The sequence below is a fragment of the Diospyros lotus genome, chromosome 13, assembly GCF_014633365.1.
Source record: "Diospyros lotus cultivar Yz01 chromosome 13, ASM1463336v1, whole genome shotgun sequence".
In the NCBI taxonomy this organism is placed as follows: Eukaryota; Viridiplantae; Streptophyta; class Magnoliopsida; order Ericales; family Ebenaceae; genus Diospyros; species Diospyros lotus.
This window is the reverse complement of record NC_068350.1, coordinates 31,050,637-31,071,419: the sequence shown is the minus strand read 5'-3', so window position 1 is coordinate 31,071,419 and position 20,783 is coordinate 31,050,637. Positions and strand designations below refer to the sequence as shown.

The following is a 20,783-nucleotide window of genomic DNA, read 5'->3' as shown; positions in this document are numbered from 1 at the left end:
ATTAATATTTCATTGAAAAAAATTGACATAATAAGTTTTTATTTCTAGTTTACACATTTTTTAATGATTTGTTGTTTAAATCATCAATAATATATACATAATACACAATAATATATACATAATATAAACTATATAAATGTAAAATAAACAATAATATACATGTAATAAATATAAATAAAAAAGAATTAAAATTAACTATTAATCATCAAAAAGTAATTAACAGATATATTAATCAAGAAATAACTAATTATTATAAATTAACAGATAAAAATGATATGTTGCGACTATTTTATTTATTTAACATATCAGTTAAAACAAAGCAATCTATAATTAACATGGATATTTTTCATCTAAAAAATATTCAAATATGCATTTAAAAATTAAAATAACAAAATACTAAAAATAAAATGCACAGAAAAAAAAAAGAAAATACCTTATCAATTTTGGCGATACTCGTATCTTCTAAATGAAGACTTTATAACAAAAAAATATTAAACAGAATTTTGAGAGTGAGGCAGGGAGTGCAAAGGGGGCAGAGGGGGAAGAAAGGGGAGACAAAGAGTGCAAAAGGGGGGAGAGGGACGAGAAGGGATTTATAAGGGGGGCCGAATGGGGGAAATTCAAAAAGGGAAGAGACGGGCATGGGCAGGAAATGGGGAATTTCAAAGAGGGGAAAATTCGTGGGGACGGGGGATTTGTCCGTCGCTAACCCTCTTATCCCCCCCAATTTTCACTCCTCTTTATTTATTTTAAAAATTAAAAAAAATCAAATATTTTTTTAAAAAAATTATAAAATATAAATAATATATATATAAATAATAAATAAAATCTCGAATTTAGAGTATTCTACTTTCACGCAATTCAAAGGGTTCAACAAGCAATCGATATTTCACAATCAAGAGTGTAATATTCTTTGTAGTAGCGGTCCTAATATATCATATTAACAATTGAAATATGGTTCAAAGAAAAAATCTCTATTTCATAGCGCTTCTTCCAATAATACATTGGAAGACTCCTTTAGCTCTTTCAATATCAATAGATTGATTATTTTGCTCTTGTATCTTCCAAAAAGAAAGATGATCTCTAAGAGTTATTTCCTGAATCCGAAAGAAAATACTTGGATTTTCCTAATAACTAAAAAGTGTAACATGCTTGAATCTAAATAGGGTTCGCAGCAATGGTAGAGAAACTGGATCGAAAAAAGAGGAATTCTAATTGTAAGATATCTAATGAAATCGTCGTTGAAATTGAGATCTTATTGAAATAGAAGAATTAATTCATGTATAAATAATATACTAAACAAAAAAAATAATATATCAAAAATACTATATAAATTAATATTTATACTAGATAAACAAAAAATATATATAAATAATATTTTTGGACTCCAACATAATGTTAAGCGAAAAAAATTATTCACAATTTATATGTTAGAAATATAATTTTGTAAGTAAATAATTATAAATATTTGATAGAAAATATCTTCAAAATCTAATAAATTTTGTAAAAAAAACTCTAAGTTTATTTGTATTAATAATTTTTGTACAGAAAAACAATGATCGAGTGTCTTCCATGATATATATCCAAATATGCAAATATATGTTTATGTCTTATATTCAAAGATGTTTTCTTTTTATATCTTGTATCTTGATATGTTTTATTTATATTTGTTTTATATCCGAATATATATATATTTTTCTGCCTTGTATTTGAATATGGACTTCTTTGTTTATCTTATAATCTAATGCAGACATAATATTTCGTCATTAATTCAAACAGATATCAATTTTAATTTTAATATTTATTAATTTAATTATTTCGTTGCTAATTCAAATGAAAGTTTTATAAATTATTATATTAGCTACGAAAAATTTCACCCCAATTTTGATTTTAATCTGTAATTACATATTTTATTAATTTTGCAATTTAACGATAGAATATTTTGTCACTAATTTTGAATTTAATTGGAATTTTTATAAATTCTACATTTAATTATGAAAAATTTCTTTGTCAAATGAGATTTTAAATTTAATTTAAATATTATATGAATTTCACATTTTAATTTTAGTGAAGAAAGAATTCCGTCATTAAAAGATTTTAATTTTAATTTAAATTTTCTTCCCTTGATTCTTGGCTAAATAATTTTAAATTAAATTTTATTTTTATTTTTTTTAGCGACGAAATTATTCCATCACTAAAAGATTTTAATTTTAATTTAAATTTTTCCCATTTGGCAATGGATTTATTCCTCGCTAAAAAATTCTAAATTAAGTTTTAATTTTAATTTCTTTTAGCGACAGAATTATTTCGTCGCTAAATATTTTTAAATTAAGTTTTATTTTTATTTTATTTTAGCGACGAAATTATTCTATCGCTATAAGATTTTAATTTTAATTTAATTTTTTTCCCATTTAACGACGAATTTATTTCGTCACTAAATAAAAAAATTAATAAAAATTTTAAATTAAAAAATTAATTTTAAAATTAAAATCATGAAAATTATTTAGCGATGAGTGTTTCGGTCGCTAAATTTTAAAAATATTAAAAATTATTTAGCGACGGAAAGACTCGTGGCTAATTCCGTTGTTAAGTTAAAAAATATTAAAAAAATTTAGCCATGAAATATCTGTCGCTAAATTTCGTCTATTCTGTCGCTAATTTGTCCTTAAATTCAGTTGTTAAAAATTAGCGACGTCTATTTTGTCGCTAATTTTTAATAATTTTAAAAATATTAAAAATTATTGAGCGACAGAAAGTCTCATCGTTAATTCCGTTGTTAAGTTAAAAAAATATTAAAACATTTAGCCACGGAATAACTATCACTAAATTCCGTCTATTTCGTCGCTAATTTGTTCTTAAATTCAGTTGTTAAAAAGGTTTTTTCTTATAGTGGTGGGAGAGTCTACCACATGTCTTTCTAACTTCTCTTGTGCTTGCAAGCTAAGTCGCAGCCCTACCTTTTCCAAGAACCATAAGCCTTGCTTCCCTGAAGACCCATTGGGGTGCTTTTTTCTTCTTCAACACCCCAAAGGCCCTTCCAGGCACATAGTCCTGAAGGCCCCTCATTCAGATTCATCCAAATTTGACCTTCAAGACCTCGACTTTGACCTGATTGACCTTGCCAGCAGTATCTTGGACTCTTAATTTTGAAAAATAACTCTGCTTTGTTTGTTTCTTGTCAAATAAATTTAATTATTGTAGTTTGACAATAACAAATATGTTGTATTTCAAAATGGCACCACTATTTCTATATATACGTACACATACATATACATATATCATAATTTAAATATTTAAATGATTAAGATGACAAAAAGAAACAAAAATGGATGCATTCCATTCACCATGTTGGCTAGTACCTTTTTACAATTGCAAGTGAAGAGGATTAATTTAGATCATTGTAAATAAATTGATTTAAGAGATATTTTGTAATACTCCAAGAGCCTAGAAAAGAGTAGTATATATCGAGGATAAGTAAGGAAGAAAATAACATTAGCTGGATACCTTTTGGGCTGAATGTAAGCAAGGAACTCCCGGGTTAAACGTGTTGAAGCTCAAGGATGGATGACCCCCTGGGAAGTTCGCGTAGACCCATCAAGGTAAGTTGTTCTGATCCTTTCTATCGCTCGATGAGGAATATTATATATTTTCATTTTACTTATTTGGATAGTTGAATGTTCCTTTCCTTTCCTTTGGACCCGCCTCCCAGAGCTCCCACTAGGAAAGAAGATCCATGAGAGAGTCTTTAAATGTTAGGCACATAACATACTCCAATAAGAGCCAACCACATAAACAATACAGAAATCATAAAACTTCACTTAATGCACATATACATCTCCAGGTTAATATAGTGTTATGTTCGGGCCCATCTGCCCATACATTACAAAATAAGAAAAGGGCTAAAGGAGAGTACAAAATAGAACTCGGCTCCCTATCCTCAAAACAACCCCCAAGGATCTACAAGTTGGGAAGACATCTATACACATCTATTACAAGACTCACCAGCAGCTATACCCGTCCTCCATCCTTAGCTTTTCTTTATTTTTACCTGAAATGGCGCAAGAAACAACATGAGCCACAAGGCTCAGCAAGTCTATGAAACAAACATGGATCATAACAAAGTGGACCATAACACAATAACCATAAATGAATAAAAGATAATCATAGTGGCTAATAGCAAGTATAAGTCACAGGAGTAAAAATAGCATGAACATATATCATTCACAAGATTGTCTCACCAAGATGGAACAACAGTGCTAATAAAAGAGATAAGATAGTGTGAAGGGATCTCTACCATGAGGGGAAATATCAATAGACTCACTGTCTTAGCAATATGCAAATGTATCACCAACAGTCTCATTACCATAGTGTCACGGATTCACCATTGTAGTATCAGTGGACACATTGCCATAGTATCAGCGGACACACCGCCATAGTGTCAACAGACTCACCGTCATAGTATCAGCAGACACACCGCCATAGTGTTAGAGGACACACCGCCATAGTGTCAACAAACTCACCGTCATAGTATCAACGGACACACCGCCATAGTATCAACGGACACACCGCCATAGTATCAACGGACACACCGCCATAGTGTTAACGGACTCACCATCATAGTATCAGTAGACACACCGCCATAGTGTTAACGGACTCACTGTCATAGTATCAGCTGACACACCGCCATAGTATAACTTGCACACACACATCAATGCATGAAATATGTATTCTCATTTCTATCATAACATGCAACTAGGCATTCTCAAAGTATTGGTGATCATTGTCCCATTCAAGGATGCTTTTATGAGATATTCTTCATCTAACATGTTTATCACTATGCATTTAATGCACCCAAGTCCCCCACACGCAAACACGCTAATAATTATACACAAATTGGCCAAGAACATCTAGATATATTATGGAAATAATAGGAGATCACTCAAAACTTATCCAAATAGCTTCAAATATAAACCAAATCAAATCCTATCGAGTTTAGTTTAAAAATCAACAAACGGTTCGTAAATTCAATATTTCTACAAGAAGTTATGCCCAAAACCGTGGAGCATGCGCAGGCTACCAGGCCAAAAATGGTCGACTGGTGAGAAGGAAATGGTCGACCGACAGGAGCTTTTCACCCAAACTGTCAATTGTTTAAGGCAACGATTGACCGGAAGAACCCTCTACACCCATATGTTGATTGATTAAGGGAAAATGATCGACCAACAGTACCCGAAAAGCCACAAACAACCCCCAAAACACCCAAAATACATGCAAGCAATCACCAAATTCTTGCATGCAACTATACCCTAGCAATAACACGCCATTCCTTTAGGAAATACGGGGTGAATCAAGTCCCCGTTTAGATGCTAGGCATGGTTTATCGAAAATACAAGAAAAATGACACGAATCGCAACCAACCAGGTTTTTACACAACCTTCTTCCAACGAAGGGTTTTATGAAAACTTAACCCGAAAATGGTTTACTCAAGAATCACAAAGGAAGAAGAGGGTCACGCACACATCAACAAGATTCCACAAGAAGCCCTTGACATGGAAAAGAAATAGAACAAGAACTTACCTCAATGGTTGAATGAATCCGAAGAAGAAGACAAGCCACAACCAAGCTTCTGAGACTCGCAACAAGTCCTCAACCTTAACAACCGACCTCTTCTTTAGCTTCAATAGGAAGGAGATGGAGAAGAGGAGCTGATGGAGCAGAAAAAGAAGAAGGATCGAGAGAAGGAGGAAGAGAAAATGAAGAGGATTACACAAAAGCCATATATATATATATATATGCGGGCCAAGGGATAGGGCTGGGATTAATGAGTTTCACAATAAGCTTGGGCTTGTTGGGCTGCAGACACCAACGGCCCAACCCAGCTTAATTATACATAACCCAAATAACTAATCCACATACAAATGAAATTAAGGCCAAATGTAATGAAAATAAAATGGAAATCAAATGCAAACATTTATCAATATATTTTGAATCACAAATCCTAATAGTAAGCATAAACGTGATACGAAGACCCCCATAAGCCATACATCAGGCTATGTTTTGCCCATATAGACACACACATCTAACGCAATGCACGTGCATGACACACCCAATACATACATATAATGTTAAACTTAGCATTTCACAAGTTTTCCCATGGCTTTTCACACACATAGAAATATAACAGTCAAAATACCATTCTTGTCGCTTCTCATGCTTCGAAAACCATCTCCACATACGTATTAATAAATATTACCCTTACGAGTGACTAGCGATACCAGCTTCCCTGGATCGTCCGTCGTTTGTCATCACAGCTGATAACTGGTGCCCATACATCCAATCAACGACTGTCATGACTCAACGGTCGATAGCCAGTAGCTTAGTACCCCACACCCTTAGACACCCCATAACAATCCCTTCGCAAGGAGATACAAATCATTACATAATCTGAACTTAACAATAATGCATCATTCCTCAGAAACCTAAGGGTGATTCAAGAACCCATTAAGATTACGAGCAATACTCACCCGAATTTTATATTATAGTTCAAATAAATAAACTAGATCAGATTATTCAATACTGAAGATGATAGTGCAAGAAGGACTTGCAACGGAAACTTGCAGCTGTAATTGAGAGAAAGAATAACTCAGAACTCGCAAGAGAGTTAGGAGCTTGCCTTTTTTGTAAAATATACCAATCGTTCTGGTCATATGTTGCAAAGTAATATTCTTACCCAAGACAATCAGGTTACAACTCAGCAATTAAATCCAATCATATAGGAATCAAAATAAATATTTTTCCCACTTACCTAGTTACTTTAAACTTCAATTGCATTATTTTTCTTTAATTTTTCCCCACTTTTCTTCATATTTTTCGCCATTAGTCGCACTGTTTTCTTCCTCCAATCTTTCCCTTCTGTTGGTTACTCGAGAACTGCCTGATTTGAGGCTTAAAATAGACAAAATGAAAAGTTAGGAGAAGACCATGTGGCGGCCGTTGGAGCCACCACTGGAAGAGGCCACTGCCTCATCGAAACGACGCCATTTCGAGCATCTTTTTGCTAGAAAAATTCCATCCATTTTCCCTTCCATGTGCACTTGCTCTCCATTGAACCCGAGTTAATTGGCTGGCCCCTCACCCACTCATTCGTTTATAAATACATGCCTTCTCGAAGGCAATTGGATCTTTTTCCCGACCTTGACAAGCCATTTAGCCAACTTTCTCTCTCTCTTTACAACCCATTTAGGAACCTAAACATTCTTTGGGATAAAAAATATTTACATGTTACATATATTTGACATTAGACATTAATTTATCTACATATTTTGAACATTTCTCATGGACTATTGTCTAACTTAGACATCGGAGGGCTTGCGTGGGAGAGTCTCCCGCGTGTCTTTCTAATATCTTTCATGCTCGTAGGCTAAGTCTCAACCCTACCTTCCCGAAGATCCGTAAGCCCTGCTTCCCTGAAGATCCATCGGGGTCTCGTTTTTCTTCTCCACCACCCTAAAGGCCCTTCCAGGCACATAGCCCCAAAGGCCCCGAAGACCCCTTATTCGGGTTCATCCAGATTCGACCTTTAGGACCCCGACTCTGACCTAGTTGACCTTGTTAGCAGCATCTTGGACCCTTAATTTTGAAAAATAACTCTGCTTTGTGTGTTCCTTAACAAATAAATTTAATTGTTATAGTTTGACAATAACAAATATGTTGTATTTCCAAATGGCACCACCATTTTTATATATACACATATACACACATACATATACATATATCATAATTTAAATATTTAAATGATTAAGATGACGAAAAGAAACAAAAATGGATGCATTCCATTCACCATGTTGGCTAGTACCTTTAAAGAATTGCAAGTGAAAAGGATTAATTTAGATCATTGTAAATAAATTGATTTAAGAGATATTTTCATTTTACTTATTTGGATAGTTGAATCTTCCTTTCCTCTTGTTTGAAAAAAATATTGAATGTTATATAATTTTAATTTGTTTGGATAAAAAGAATAGAACAAGAAGAAATGATAAAATAATAACACAAAGTGGCAGCTATACCTTACTTTTAAAATAAATCATTACATGATATAAAATATGTTTATTCTTTGAATAAATAGATCATAAAACTTTGGTCATTTAATCTAAATATTTTTTAATTTTAAAATTCACTCAATTAGTCAATGAACTTTTAAAATAAATCATTACATGATATTAACGATATGCTATTAAATTGTTCATATACCCTCTTAACTTTTGGTTTTTGGCTTGGACTTCCCTGATATTTGTTTTTTGTCAAATTAGTTCTCGAACTTTCCCCAAAAAATGACGACACCTGAACCTTATGTAGGAAATGAATGGAACTAATATAATTTAAATAAAAATTATCCTTAATTTTTATTTAAATAAGTTAAATTAAGTAACATTTAATACAAAATAAAACGAATCAGTCATTATCTCTAACTGATGGAAAATGTTCTAACAAACCAAGGAAGAGAGAGAGAGAGACTAGTTATCAGCTATCTATGGATTCCAACGAATCATAGCCAATGTTTTTGAATTTTTTTGGTATTAAATTTGATTTAATTTAACTTAATTAAATAGAAATTAAGAATAATTTAAACTTACTTTAGTTTAATTACAGTCATTTCTTATAGGGCACATCCTGGTCATTTCAAGAAAGTTCAAGGACTACTTTAGTGAAAAATAAAATTTGTGGGGGTGTCTAAACCAAAGACCAAAAAGGTATATAGTCAATTTATTTAATTTCATTAACACTGGAAGTGTGTCGTACCTAATTCGAGAAAGTTTAGAAATTAATTTAACGAAATATAAAATTCAGATAGTGTCTGGGTCAAAAACCCAAAACCTAAGAGGTATGTGTCAATTTACCCTTATTCTTTTTTCATAGGATGGGAACAATCTGATTTAAATAAACTTTAGACTATGTTATATATATATATATATCATGTATATTATTTTTAATATTTGCACAAAATATATCTTGTTAAACTATATAAAAAAATTAATCATAAGATTCTTTTTAGGTTAAAAAGGATATAAAATTTTTACAAAAATAATTAGGATAAAATAGTAAAAAGAGTAAAAGTATTAATTAATGTGGTCCTGGCACGTATGTTTACCTTTAATCTATTAAATTAAATTTTAAGAAAATATGAAAAGAGAATTTAGATATAGAAATTAGGAAATATGGAATTTCAAGAAACATACGATATGTTATATTTATCTCAAAATTTGCATTTGTACTCTTCAAAATCTATCGACTTATACACTTGTTTCAACATGAGCGTTTTGAATTTGTAGTGTATCTATTGAAATTCCACATTTTCTAATTTTTATAAACACTTTTTCATTTTTATTTTTGAAATTTAATTAAAAAAATTATCCAATGAGATCAAGTACTACAATCGATAACTACCTTGGGGCAAGGTATAAAAAGGGTTATTGTAGGGTTTCTTTTAATGACTAGTTAGTGGGTCTAAGCGTTATTGGTAATTTATTTCGACATTTGAGTTTTTACCTTAATAAAATAATAATTGTTATTATTATTGGTAATACACGCACATACATATACATATACATATATCATAATTTAAATATTTAAATGATTAAGATGACAAAAAAAAATGAAAAATGGATGCATTCCATTCACGGTGTTGGCTAGTACCTTTAAATTACCAATAATTCTTTAAGAATTTATGTCACCCTATCAGGTACATGTGATATATATCGATTGATATCGATATCAAATCTTGCACTTAAATTATTGCCAAATTCTCAAGATTCAATGAATATTACAAAATTTAGCAATTACTAACTTTAGTTTGCTAATTAACTTATGATTTGTTCTAAAATTAATGCTATAATATTATTGTGGGGTGCCTTAAATTTTTTCTAAGTCTTAAGCAATTTCTTGATAAGTCTTTCCCCGAAGAGTTTCTAGGACAATAGCCTCCTGGGTCCCAGCAATGGTTTAGCCTTCATTTGAAGACACCTTTCACTACAAGAAAAATCAGTTTTAGTGACGGAAAAATCCGTCACTAAAAACATAAAATCCGTCATTAAATTTTTCTGTGACGAGTTTAGTGACGGGGTAACGATCCGTCACAAAAGAGGGCGTGACAAAATTTTAGTGACGAGGTGAGGGTAACCCGTCGTAGATCTGTGACGGGAAAGCAATTCCGTCACAGATTTGTGACGGGACACCCGTCACAGATCTGTGATGGGGTAGTGTTGTCCGTCACAGATCTGTGACGGGGTAGTCCTGTCCATCACAGATCTGTGACGAGAATTACCCCGTCACAGATCAAATATTCTTAAATAAAAAAAAATAATATTAAATAAATAATTTTATTTAAAAATAATAAAATTAAATCTGCGACGAGCTTCGTGACGGGTAGTACCCCATCACAGATCTGTGACGGGCAGTACTCCCGTCACAAATATTCTTAAATAAAAAAAATAATATTAAATAAATAATTTTATTTAAAAATAATAAAATTAATACGACCAATCTGCGACGAGACAGCCTGTCGCAAATATTTTTAAATAAAAAATAATAATTTTAAAAAATAAATATTAAAATTAATATTAATATTTTAAATCAATAATATATTTTTATGAAATTAATATATTTTTAATTTCAAAAAATATATTTTTAATTTTTAAATTTATAAAATTAAAATTTATATTAAAATATTTTTAAAAATTAATATTTATTAAAATTAAAATTAATATTTTCTTTTATAAGAATAAAATAATTTAAAATAACAAGAATTTTTTTAAAAATTTAAATAAAATATTAAAAATAACTTTAAAAAAATTAATATTACTCACATTCACATTAAAAATAAAACAAATTTAACATTAAAAAGAAAATTAAAATTTAATATTAATATTAATATTACCACGTTTATATCATCAATGTTTACAACATTCAATTACAATCAATCGTCATTATTATTATCATTTTCATCTTCATCATTGTCACCCTTGTCTTGATCAGCTATCGGGTCAGATCCACCTGGAACAGTCGACGGTCCAGCATCTACAATAGATTGTTTTGTCAATCTACTTATTACTATATTCATTTCTGACTGCCACGCTGTCACTTGTTCTTGCCACTATCGTAATTGCCGATTCTCAGCCCGAGATTCAAGTAACTCATCGTTTAATTGGTGACTTTAAGTCTCATTTGTTCAAACTCTAGTGACATATTTGAAGATGATTGGCTAGAACGATTGACGGTAGATGGATATAACAAATTAGCTTGGGAGCCCAGCCCGTATATTCGACCCTTTCTATTCCGACCACTAACAGCTTGATAAAAGATGTCGTGTTCATTAACTGTAGGCGATAAGGACTCTCCGGTACTTGCGGATGATGAAGATGCCTCCGCACTCAATCTTTCATATTTTTCCTATAAAATTAAAACATTCATGTAAATGAATTAAGAAATTATTTTAAAAAAAATTAATTTAATTTATAAAACACACTTACAGCGACGGCCCTAGATCTGTCATCGACTCACACTTCTTCTCCTTGATTATCTTTCCTGGTGTGGGTTCTCCTGAAGAATTCAAACTCATTGGGCTCACGATTCAATCCGGTGACCTCGAAACCCTCTTTGGGACCATTTGAAAATAGCCATCGGGGCCTTTCCCCGATTGTAAAGTCCCCAATTTACCTATATATTTTATATTTTTTTTTGGAGACCAAACGCTGACACGGTTACCAAAAACTAATGGAGACTTCTTCCTTGAAAACCCCGACCGAGAAATTCAAGGGGAAGCGTCAGAATGATTGGCACATGATAGAGTCTTAATAAACATATCCCAGCTAGCATATGCATTTCTAATAACAGAGCTTCATTATTGCCTCATACATCATCTATCACATTCTTATGCATACATTCAAGTCAATTACACTGAGCAACACAAAAGCTAACATACGACCCAATTACAAAATATCTACAGCGAGGTATAACCAACAGGACCTTGTGGTTGGGATCGCTGGATACATGCGTAAACCCTTGCCTCGAGCACCACCTGGCTTGCCATCATCAGTGACTTACCCTTATCTGGAATGATGCAAGCAAACGTAAGCCGCAAGGTCCAGCAAGCATAATAGAACAAAGGCAACAGTTTAAGAACCAAGACTATGTACTGAACCATAACTTTACACTTTGGCACATCGACTCTTGGAGAGTTTAAGAGTGTTTGTAATATCCCAAAAATTGGAGATAAGAACAAATAATTATAAATCTCAGTGTTGCGGTCATTATTGGGTATTTGGAGATTTAAGGAAAAATAATAATTTGTGTTATTTTGAGGAAATAAGAAATTAAGGGTAAGTAATTAAATTATTTGGGAATGGTTAATCATTATTAATTATTGTATTTGTGGTGGTTATTGAATATTTGTGGGTTAAAAGGAAATATTAATTTATTTTGGTGTTAGAGAGATGGGCAAGTAATTGTTGCAAATTCGGGCTAAAAGAGTTATTATTATGTAGGGTGTGTGTGTTAATTTTTGAAAGTTATAGGGTTAAAATGTAAATTCTAGAAGTGGCTGAGAGTTACTTTAAATTTAATTTAATGCATTATATGTATGAAGGAGCAGCTAGTGTGGCTGGCATGCGGGTGCAAGGAGGAAGGCTGGGACGCGGGTTTGAGTCCTGGCATGCATGTGCTGGGAGAAGGAAATTATTTTGGATAGCAAGGAGGGCCAAAAGGGCGCCGTTTTGGGGCGCCAGTGCTAGCCAATTCGTGGCCATGTGGCGCGCGCTAATGCGCCCATGCTGCTACTGCTTCCACGCCTTCTGATTTTCACGAATTTTAAGCCCAAATTGGCCATGTGTTTTGGCCGATTTTTCTTGGGCTTAGGCTGTTATTTAATGTTTTAATTGAGGCTAAATTGGTGGAAGAAACAGAGAGTGAAATGGAGAAGAAACAGGCGTGAAGACAGCGTGAAGAAGGGAGAAAATAAAGAGAAAATTCAAAAAATTGATTTTTATTCCTTGCAAGTGAAGATCTGAAGGGCGAGGTAGGTTAATTAGCTAGTTTTAAACATTTTCAACTAATTAAATCTTATTTTTAGGCTGTATTTTGGCTTATTTTAGTGTTATTATTATTTCGCAGTGCGTGGACATTTAGGGCAAAAAATCTGTGAAATAAGGCAAGCCCTCCTCATTTTCTAATTTTTAGTGACCTCTTATACCCGTAATAACCTTGATTTTATACCGATTTAGCTAGATTATTGGAGATACGCATATAGGTCTTGTATTGAAGTTTTGTGTAATTAGTAAAAGTTATTAAATTGCGCAGCGACAGAGCAAGGAGGTGGGAATCTTCTATTAAAAGGCAAGCTCCTAACTCTCTCCTCATGTTCTTAATTTCATGTGAGAGTCTTCGTGGTTTCTCGTATTTTATCCCCTCCATTTTGCTAATTCAGCGCCTAGCATTATTTATTGATTTAGTATAATTTATATTAAATCCGGGACTTCTAGAATTTTAGTTGTTGAAAACTCACAGGGGTTTGTACCGCCCCCATTTTTTTCAAAATGATGCTGAACCCAACTTGGAGACTAAGTTCCTAGATGTGCGAGTTTGATTATGGATTTCCTAGGTGTGAGTAGGCTAGAGCTATCGAGCAGTGGGGCAGGGGTCAACTGTTTTGATTACATTGGAGTAGACTATTGTATGGCCCTCAAGTAGACCATTGGGCGGACATTCCTAGTCACTGACCGTTAACCGGTGGCAGATACTACTGACTAGCTCTGTCATTATGTGTTTTACTGCATGATTTGATATGTTGTGTTACCGTTTATGGTTTGATATGTACATGGGTTCGGGATGCATGTTGGGGTATTCATTTATTGAGTATGCTTGGACACGGACATTCTAGCGTGGTTAGTTTGCATTTGGCACGGGCATATGCATTACGTGTGGTTTACTATGTGGGCAGAGTATGGCCTGATGCCTGGATGTATGGGCACCGATGTATCACGTTGATGCTTATTACACCATTACATTTTTATGTGCATTGTATGGTTATCGACAGTTCACAGGTCTCAGATGGGAGGACTGTTCCGATGGAGCCTACGGCTCGACTATTCTACAACTCGTCTAACTTGAGAAATCTCCCTGACATACTCAACCTCCCGTGAAAAATCCATTCCACACACCATTGGGGTTGATCTTTCCGCAACATACTTAATCTCTCGAGTGCCCTACCGTATCACTCGTTTACTTGGATTAACCTTGTCCCATTCTCAAGAAGACCCCATCCCATCCCATACGGACTCAACAACGACACTAAAATTGACACCCCGATGATATGAAAATCACACACTATGCACCGACTCTTTTGTAAGTAAAAATAGTTGATGCAATATACCACATGTTCAATATGCAAATGATGCCACAAATGCATAAGTAAAACGCATTTGCAAAACAACCCAAGTTTCGGAGGGTAAAACCTCTCACTAGAACTGGTCCAATGGCATGTAACCTAAGTTTGGGAGGGTAAAACCGCTCACCGAAACCCATTACACACATTCCAACACATTATCAAGACAAGGTAAAGCTAGAATCAGACCACTCACTTGAACGTATTCGGATTGCCTCGATCCTCATGCAATGCCTCGATTTGCCTGCCAAATCTCAAACTCTTGCACTTATAGTCAACCTCGAGCCACAATATTCCCTAAACACCATATTTAATTAAAGAAGCATTAAAATCCATTTTCCTTAATTTTTCCATAATTTTCTTTATTTTCTCCCAATTTTCACCTTGATAATTCCAAAATAATTATCTCCCCAAATATTTTTTCAAATATTTCAACATGATAAATCCTAAAATAATTTAAGAAAAATATCAAAAGAAAATACCAAAACTGCCCCTATCGGACGCGCCCTCACGCGTCTAGCGCGTGGGTGTGAGTGAAGGCTGGCACGTGCAGCCACGCACCACCATTTTCTCTAAATATCCGGCCGACGACGACGACTTCGATGGCCAAAACGATGACACCCTCTTGAAGCCCTTGAAGAATCGATCACAACGCCACCGGTTTCAGGTCGAAAGGCCACCAGAAAAGCCTCTAAAAGTCGATTTACAGGCAGCCCTAGACGGTCCGCTACTTGCTTCCGACGAAGCTCGAAACAGCCTCCAAACTTTGATGAAAACCCTCCAAATGCTCCAGAAACCTTTCTTGATGCCTCGAGACCAATATCCCTTTATCAAAGCTCCAAAAATTGCACCAAAACGCGGCCAATTTCTTTGTTAACTTTCGGCCAAAACCCTTGCTATTTATAACAAAAATCCAGCTAAATTCCAGCCAATCAGTGGCCAAGCCTTGCTCCCCAAGCCTTCTACCGCTGTATACGACCTCCCCCAAGCCACCCTCAACCGTCCCATCGCCGGAACCAGCCTCCACGTGCGGTGACAGTGCGGCGGCCGAAATTCCATTGCGTTCACACTTTGAAGTTTTGCTTAATTGCACTTTAGCCCCCTATTTTCTTCAAATGACTTTTCTGCCCTTTCTATGATACCCCTGACATATCCAACTATATCACTAAGACCCACAAGATTAGTACTTCTCATTTGATCCTCAAAATTCTTGAAAAATTACCGTTTTGACCTCCCTCAGCCAAATTTAGAAAATTGCACTTAAGCTCGATTGATCGTTTTAACCCAAAATCACTTAAGGGTTGTTCTATATATAAAATATTGGTCCTCAAGACACTCCATTGATTTCTCGGATGATCCCTACGTCGATTCGATTTTCTCAGCCCAGTCGACAGTTATACCGAAAACTCTTCCTGATCCAATTTCTTTAATCACCAAAAATCATAACTTAAATCACTCGATAATACTATACCACTTTCCTTGGCTATTTAGGGTCCGGGGTACTCTCTTCGTCTAATTCGGTTGTCTAAAGCTGCGTTGTGTACCCTATAGCCTCATTTTTTCAAAAATTTCACTTGTACCCTTCATCAAATATTATTTATAACCTCAAATCATTCCTGGGTATTACACCAACCACACATTATGATATTGTTGCAATTTCTTTAGCAATGTTGCAAGATAGGCAAACAAGTATGGAAAATCATCGAGCCCACAAAAGTGTCAGTCGTAAGCAAGTTGTTACCAAGTCAGTTGCTCCAACTATTCCTAGCCAAAATCCTCTTACTAGACAGCTTTGAAATACCCATTAACAAAGGTCAATTAAAACACAACAATATTGCATTCCACTGTGGAAGTGTCTCCCAAAAAAGGAAAGAGCATCCCTATAGCGGCCCTCTCTCGGATCATCCCGCTAGCATAGGAAATCCGAAAGCAGGTCGTCACAAAATGGATACATAAATAATAACTCAGATTTGTCACCAATTCTTTTTTTTTTTTTTTACTTCCTCACTGATCATCAGGAGCCAAAATAAAACATCTCTACATTTGCTCACTATCGATAGGAGCTCAAAATAAATATTACATACCCTTTACATTATCATCTTGGGCTTACCGCCCATACATTTTTCAAATAAAGGGCACTAAGGTTCTAACAACAATTTAAACCCTCTATTTTCTGGCCTCAACATTACACCCATAGATCTTGAGGCTGGGACATCCCTGTACACAACTAAACCTCGGGCTCTAGCCTCATTGGACTCGCCCTCAGCAATAGCTTATCCCTTACCTGGAATGATAGGAATAAGCAAGGTGAGCCACAAGGCTCAACAAGTATATATATATATATATATTACAACAATAAAGATAATAGAGTTAAGGCATGGATAAACCAAAATGGAATAGACTCGACTTCCCAAGTACGAGTAACATTTCCCATTAGATCCCATTATTATTATCATTCCCATGCCATCGTCATTATGCATTTCATGCATCATTTCATTTCTCAATCATCATGATCATTTCCATGCCATTGGCATTATGCAATTCATGCATCATTTCATTTCTCAATCATTATGATCATTTCCATGCCATTGGCGTTATACAATTCATGCATCATTTCATTTCTCAATCATTATGATCATTTCCAGGCCATTGGCGTTATGCAATTCATGCATCAATTCATTTCTCATGAATATATATAATTTTCCATGCAGCATATCATCCCTCAAGGCCTTTCATTCACGTGCATGCATACATATACATAGAAAAATCATTTATCCATTCATTTGGCTTGAGCATCGCCTACCGGGTCTATGGCCACCTTTCCCGCGTCAGGCACTCTTTAGGATATCCTTTTCTCACCCTGCGGTACATAACCGCCGCGCAAAATAATAAGTGCGCAAATAATAATACCATGCAATGCTCATGTAGGTTTCAAGTAAACATATCAAACATGTTACATTATTAGCAACGTTCTCCTCATAATCATCATGCGCACTTAGCCATTTCAAGATTTTATCCACACATGAGCCAATGATATTTTCATCATATGATTTGGCATCATTCATTGAGATTCATTTCCATACCATAAATAATAATACTATGCAATGCTCATGAAGGTTTTCAAGTAAACATATCGACATGCTTCATTATTAGAAATATTCTCATCATGATCATCATGCACATTTAGACATTTCAAGATTATATCTTCACATGAGCTAATGGTATTTTCACCACGCGATTTAGCATTATTCATTGGGATTCATTTCATACTATTTCTCAAGGTCAAACAAGTTGATTACATGAATTTACCATTTAAAAACTCATGATTTTCATCTTTAATTCCCACCATTAATTAACTTCCCCATTTTTTGGACACTTACATATCCACGAGATGATTTTTGAAGCCAACTAAAACATCACAAGAGCTTTGGGGAAGAATTTCAAGCAATAGAAAAGAATCGGACCAAAAAGAAAGAATCATTGCATTCTGTTGGTTGACCGAATAAAAGAGTTAGTCAACCGATGAAAATGGCTTAGTCGACTAAATAGGGACTTGGTCGATCGAGTAAAAACACTTGGTCGACTAACAGAAGCTTAAATTATCATTTGGTCGACCGACTGAAATCACTTGGTCGACCGACTGAAACACTTGGTCGACTAACAGAGGCTTATTTTATCACTTGGTCGATCGATTGAAACCACTTGGTCGATTAACAACCCACTTGGTCAACCGACTAAAACACTTGGTCGACCGACTGAAATACTTGGTCAACTAACAGAGGCTTATATTATCACTTGGTCGACCGACTGAAACCACTTGGTCGACTAACAGCCCACTTGGTCAACCGACTAAAACACTTGGTTGACCGACTGAAATACTTGGTCGACTAACAGAGGCTTATATTATCACTCGACCAACTGAAACCACTTGGTCGACTAACAGCCCACTTGGTCAACCGACTAAAACACTTGATCGACTAACAGAAGCTTAAATTATTACTTGGTCGACCGAATAAAACACATACTTGGTCGACCGATAGAAATACTTGGTCGAACAATAGAGGCCTGAAACTTAAAAATAACAACGACAACCCACAAAACTTAACATCCCAAGCAAGATACACCAAACCTTGCTTCTCTAACATTCCTAATCAATTAAGTGTCATTCCTTTAAGAATTTAGGGTGAGCTAGACCCTAACGAAAACTCTCAAAAAGACCCATCAATGATAAAACACAAGAGTTAAAGAAATGAAGAAATAATCCACCAATCAATATAAACTCATGATTTGATCTTCTAATAAAATGGAAGATTCGAAGGCAAGGGAACCAAGAAGGAAACCAACTTTACCCAAGAGAAAAAGAACCAAAGTTTACATTATCAAGGAGAATCAACGTGAACTTGCAATGAAACAACATAGAAGGAATAATAACTTGTATTTAGAATGAGAACTTGCCTCCAAAATGAAACAAGGAGGAAAGAGAACTTGCATAACCAAGAAGAAATGCAAGAAGAACTTGACTTAATGATGCTTGGTCCAACAAGAAGAACAACCAGCTGCAACTCCCACCTTTGAAGCTTCAATGGAGATTGAAAATGGAAGAAGAAGAAGAAAGAAAGAAGAAGAGAATGGCCCATCGGGAGAGGAGGGAAGAAAGAGAAAAGAAAACAAGGAAAAGAAAGAAGTATGGGGGAGGGATGGGCGCCAACCAGCTTTCCAACCACCCCCTTAGCCAAATTACCACTTTGCCCCTCTCCTTTACAAACATACCACAACTCATTAAACCCATTTTGGTCTTTTGCCTCTTTTTCTTTTCTTTTTCATTTTTTTTCTTACTCCATAATACTCATAAATTCATTTATAATAATACCCATTTATGAAATTCCCATTTCACCCTCACCTTTTTCAATAAAGCAAGGACCATTTGGTCACTTTGCATTTTACACTTCTTTTCTTCCTTTCTTTTAATCCACAAAATACAAATATATATATATATAATTTTATTTAATAAATTCCATCTCTCATATTTTACACATGGGCCTAAGCCCAATTCAAAAATCCACTCATACACTTACATGGGCTCAAGCCCAACTCATTGGCTCAATTAATTATAATGGCCCATTTCCATTAGCCCACCAAAAGGGCCTCAACATAACATTAAGCCCAATGGGCTTCACAACCATACAACACTTGCAATATACAAAATCTCCCCTTGGGCTCAACCCATGTTTCCAAAGACCAATCCATAAATTTAATACATCATTTATTTATATAATTTTTTTGCCACATCAAGATATGCACACACACATATATATATAAATATATATAATGCCCATGCCCACTTTACTAATTGCCCAATTCATTTTAGGCCCATGGGATTTCTCTAAACCCATCACATTCGTTGACCTTAAACACTTGGCCCAAATGGGCAACCCAATTCATGAATTTAAATACATAAATTTTGACACATAAGAATATTTCCCAACATTCAATTTAATAGAGCAAATCTCAAAATTTTCACAATTAAAAATATTTATAAACTTCTAGACCCACTAATGGGTCATTATAGTTTCTTCCCCCCTTAAAAGAATTTGGTCCTCCAAATTCATTCCTGGTCGATCAAAAAGCTGGGGGAAAATAAATGCCTCATCTCATCCTTATGCTCCCAAGTAGCCTTGCTCGGAGAATGACGTTGCTACTGGGCCTTTACAAATGGAAATGAACAATTCTTTAGAACTTTCTCTTTTCGCTCCAAAATACTACTTGGCATCTCTTCGTATGAAACATTCACCCTGACCTCAATGGTCTGATAATCAATTATGTGTTGGGGATCCGGCATGTACTTCCTCAACATAAACATGTGAAAGACGTTGTGAACACCGGATAACTGAGATGGCAAAACCCACCTATATGGCAAAGTCCCAACTCGCTCCATAATGTCAAAGGGTCTAATGTAACGGGGACTGCGCTTCCCTGAAACTCTGAATCGATGCACGCCCTTTATGGGCATTACCTTCATCCTCACATTATCGCCCACATCAAACTCCAAGTCACGCCGTCTCTTGCCCGCATAACTCTTTTTCTATCTTGGGCTGCTTTCATTCAAGCCCTAATGGTTTTGATCTTCTCTGACTTTCTCCCAACACATAGGCAACCCACATGGCCTGCCATACAATGCCTCATAAGGCAGCATTCCTATTTATGCATGATAACTGTTGTTGTAGGCAAATTCCACTAATGGAAGGTAATCGTCCCAATTGCCATGATAATCCAGGACTCATGCTCAAAGCATGTCCTCCAATGCTTGGATAATTCTCTCCGCTTGTCCATTAGTCTGCAGATGATATGC

General features: G+C 34.8%; 1 protein-coding gene across 1 annotated transcript; it reads right to left on the bottom strand.

The window, feature by feature from the left end:
• Nucleotides 1-20,129: 20,129 nt before the first annotated feature.
• On the bottom strand, nucleotides 20,130-20,453 carry LOC127788178 (uncharacterized). Its single transcript, XM_052316291.1, has one exon. It carries the CDS (start codon nucleotides 20,451-20,453, stop codon nucleotides 20,130-20,132), a length of 324 nt encoding a protein of 107 aa, XP_052172251.1.
• Between the last annotated feature and the right edge of the window lie 330 nt (nucleotides 20,454-20,783).

What these genes read in the sequence shown, in the direction of transcription:
- LOC127788178 (XM_052316291.1), bottom strand. Translation starts at nt 20,453, where the DNA reads ATGAAGGTAATGCCCATAAAGGGCGTGCATCGATTCAGAGTTTCAGGG.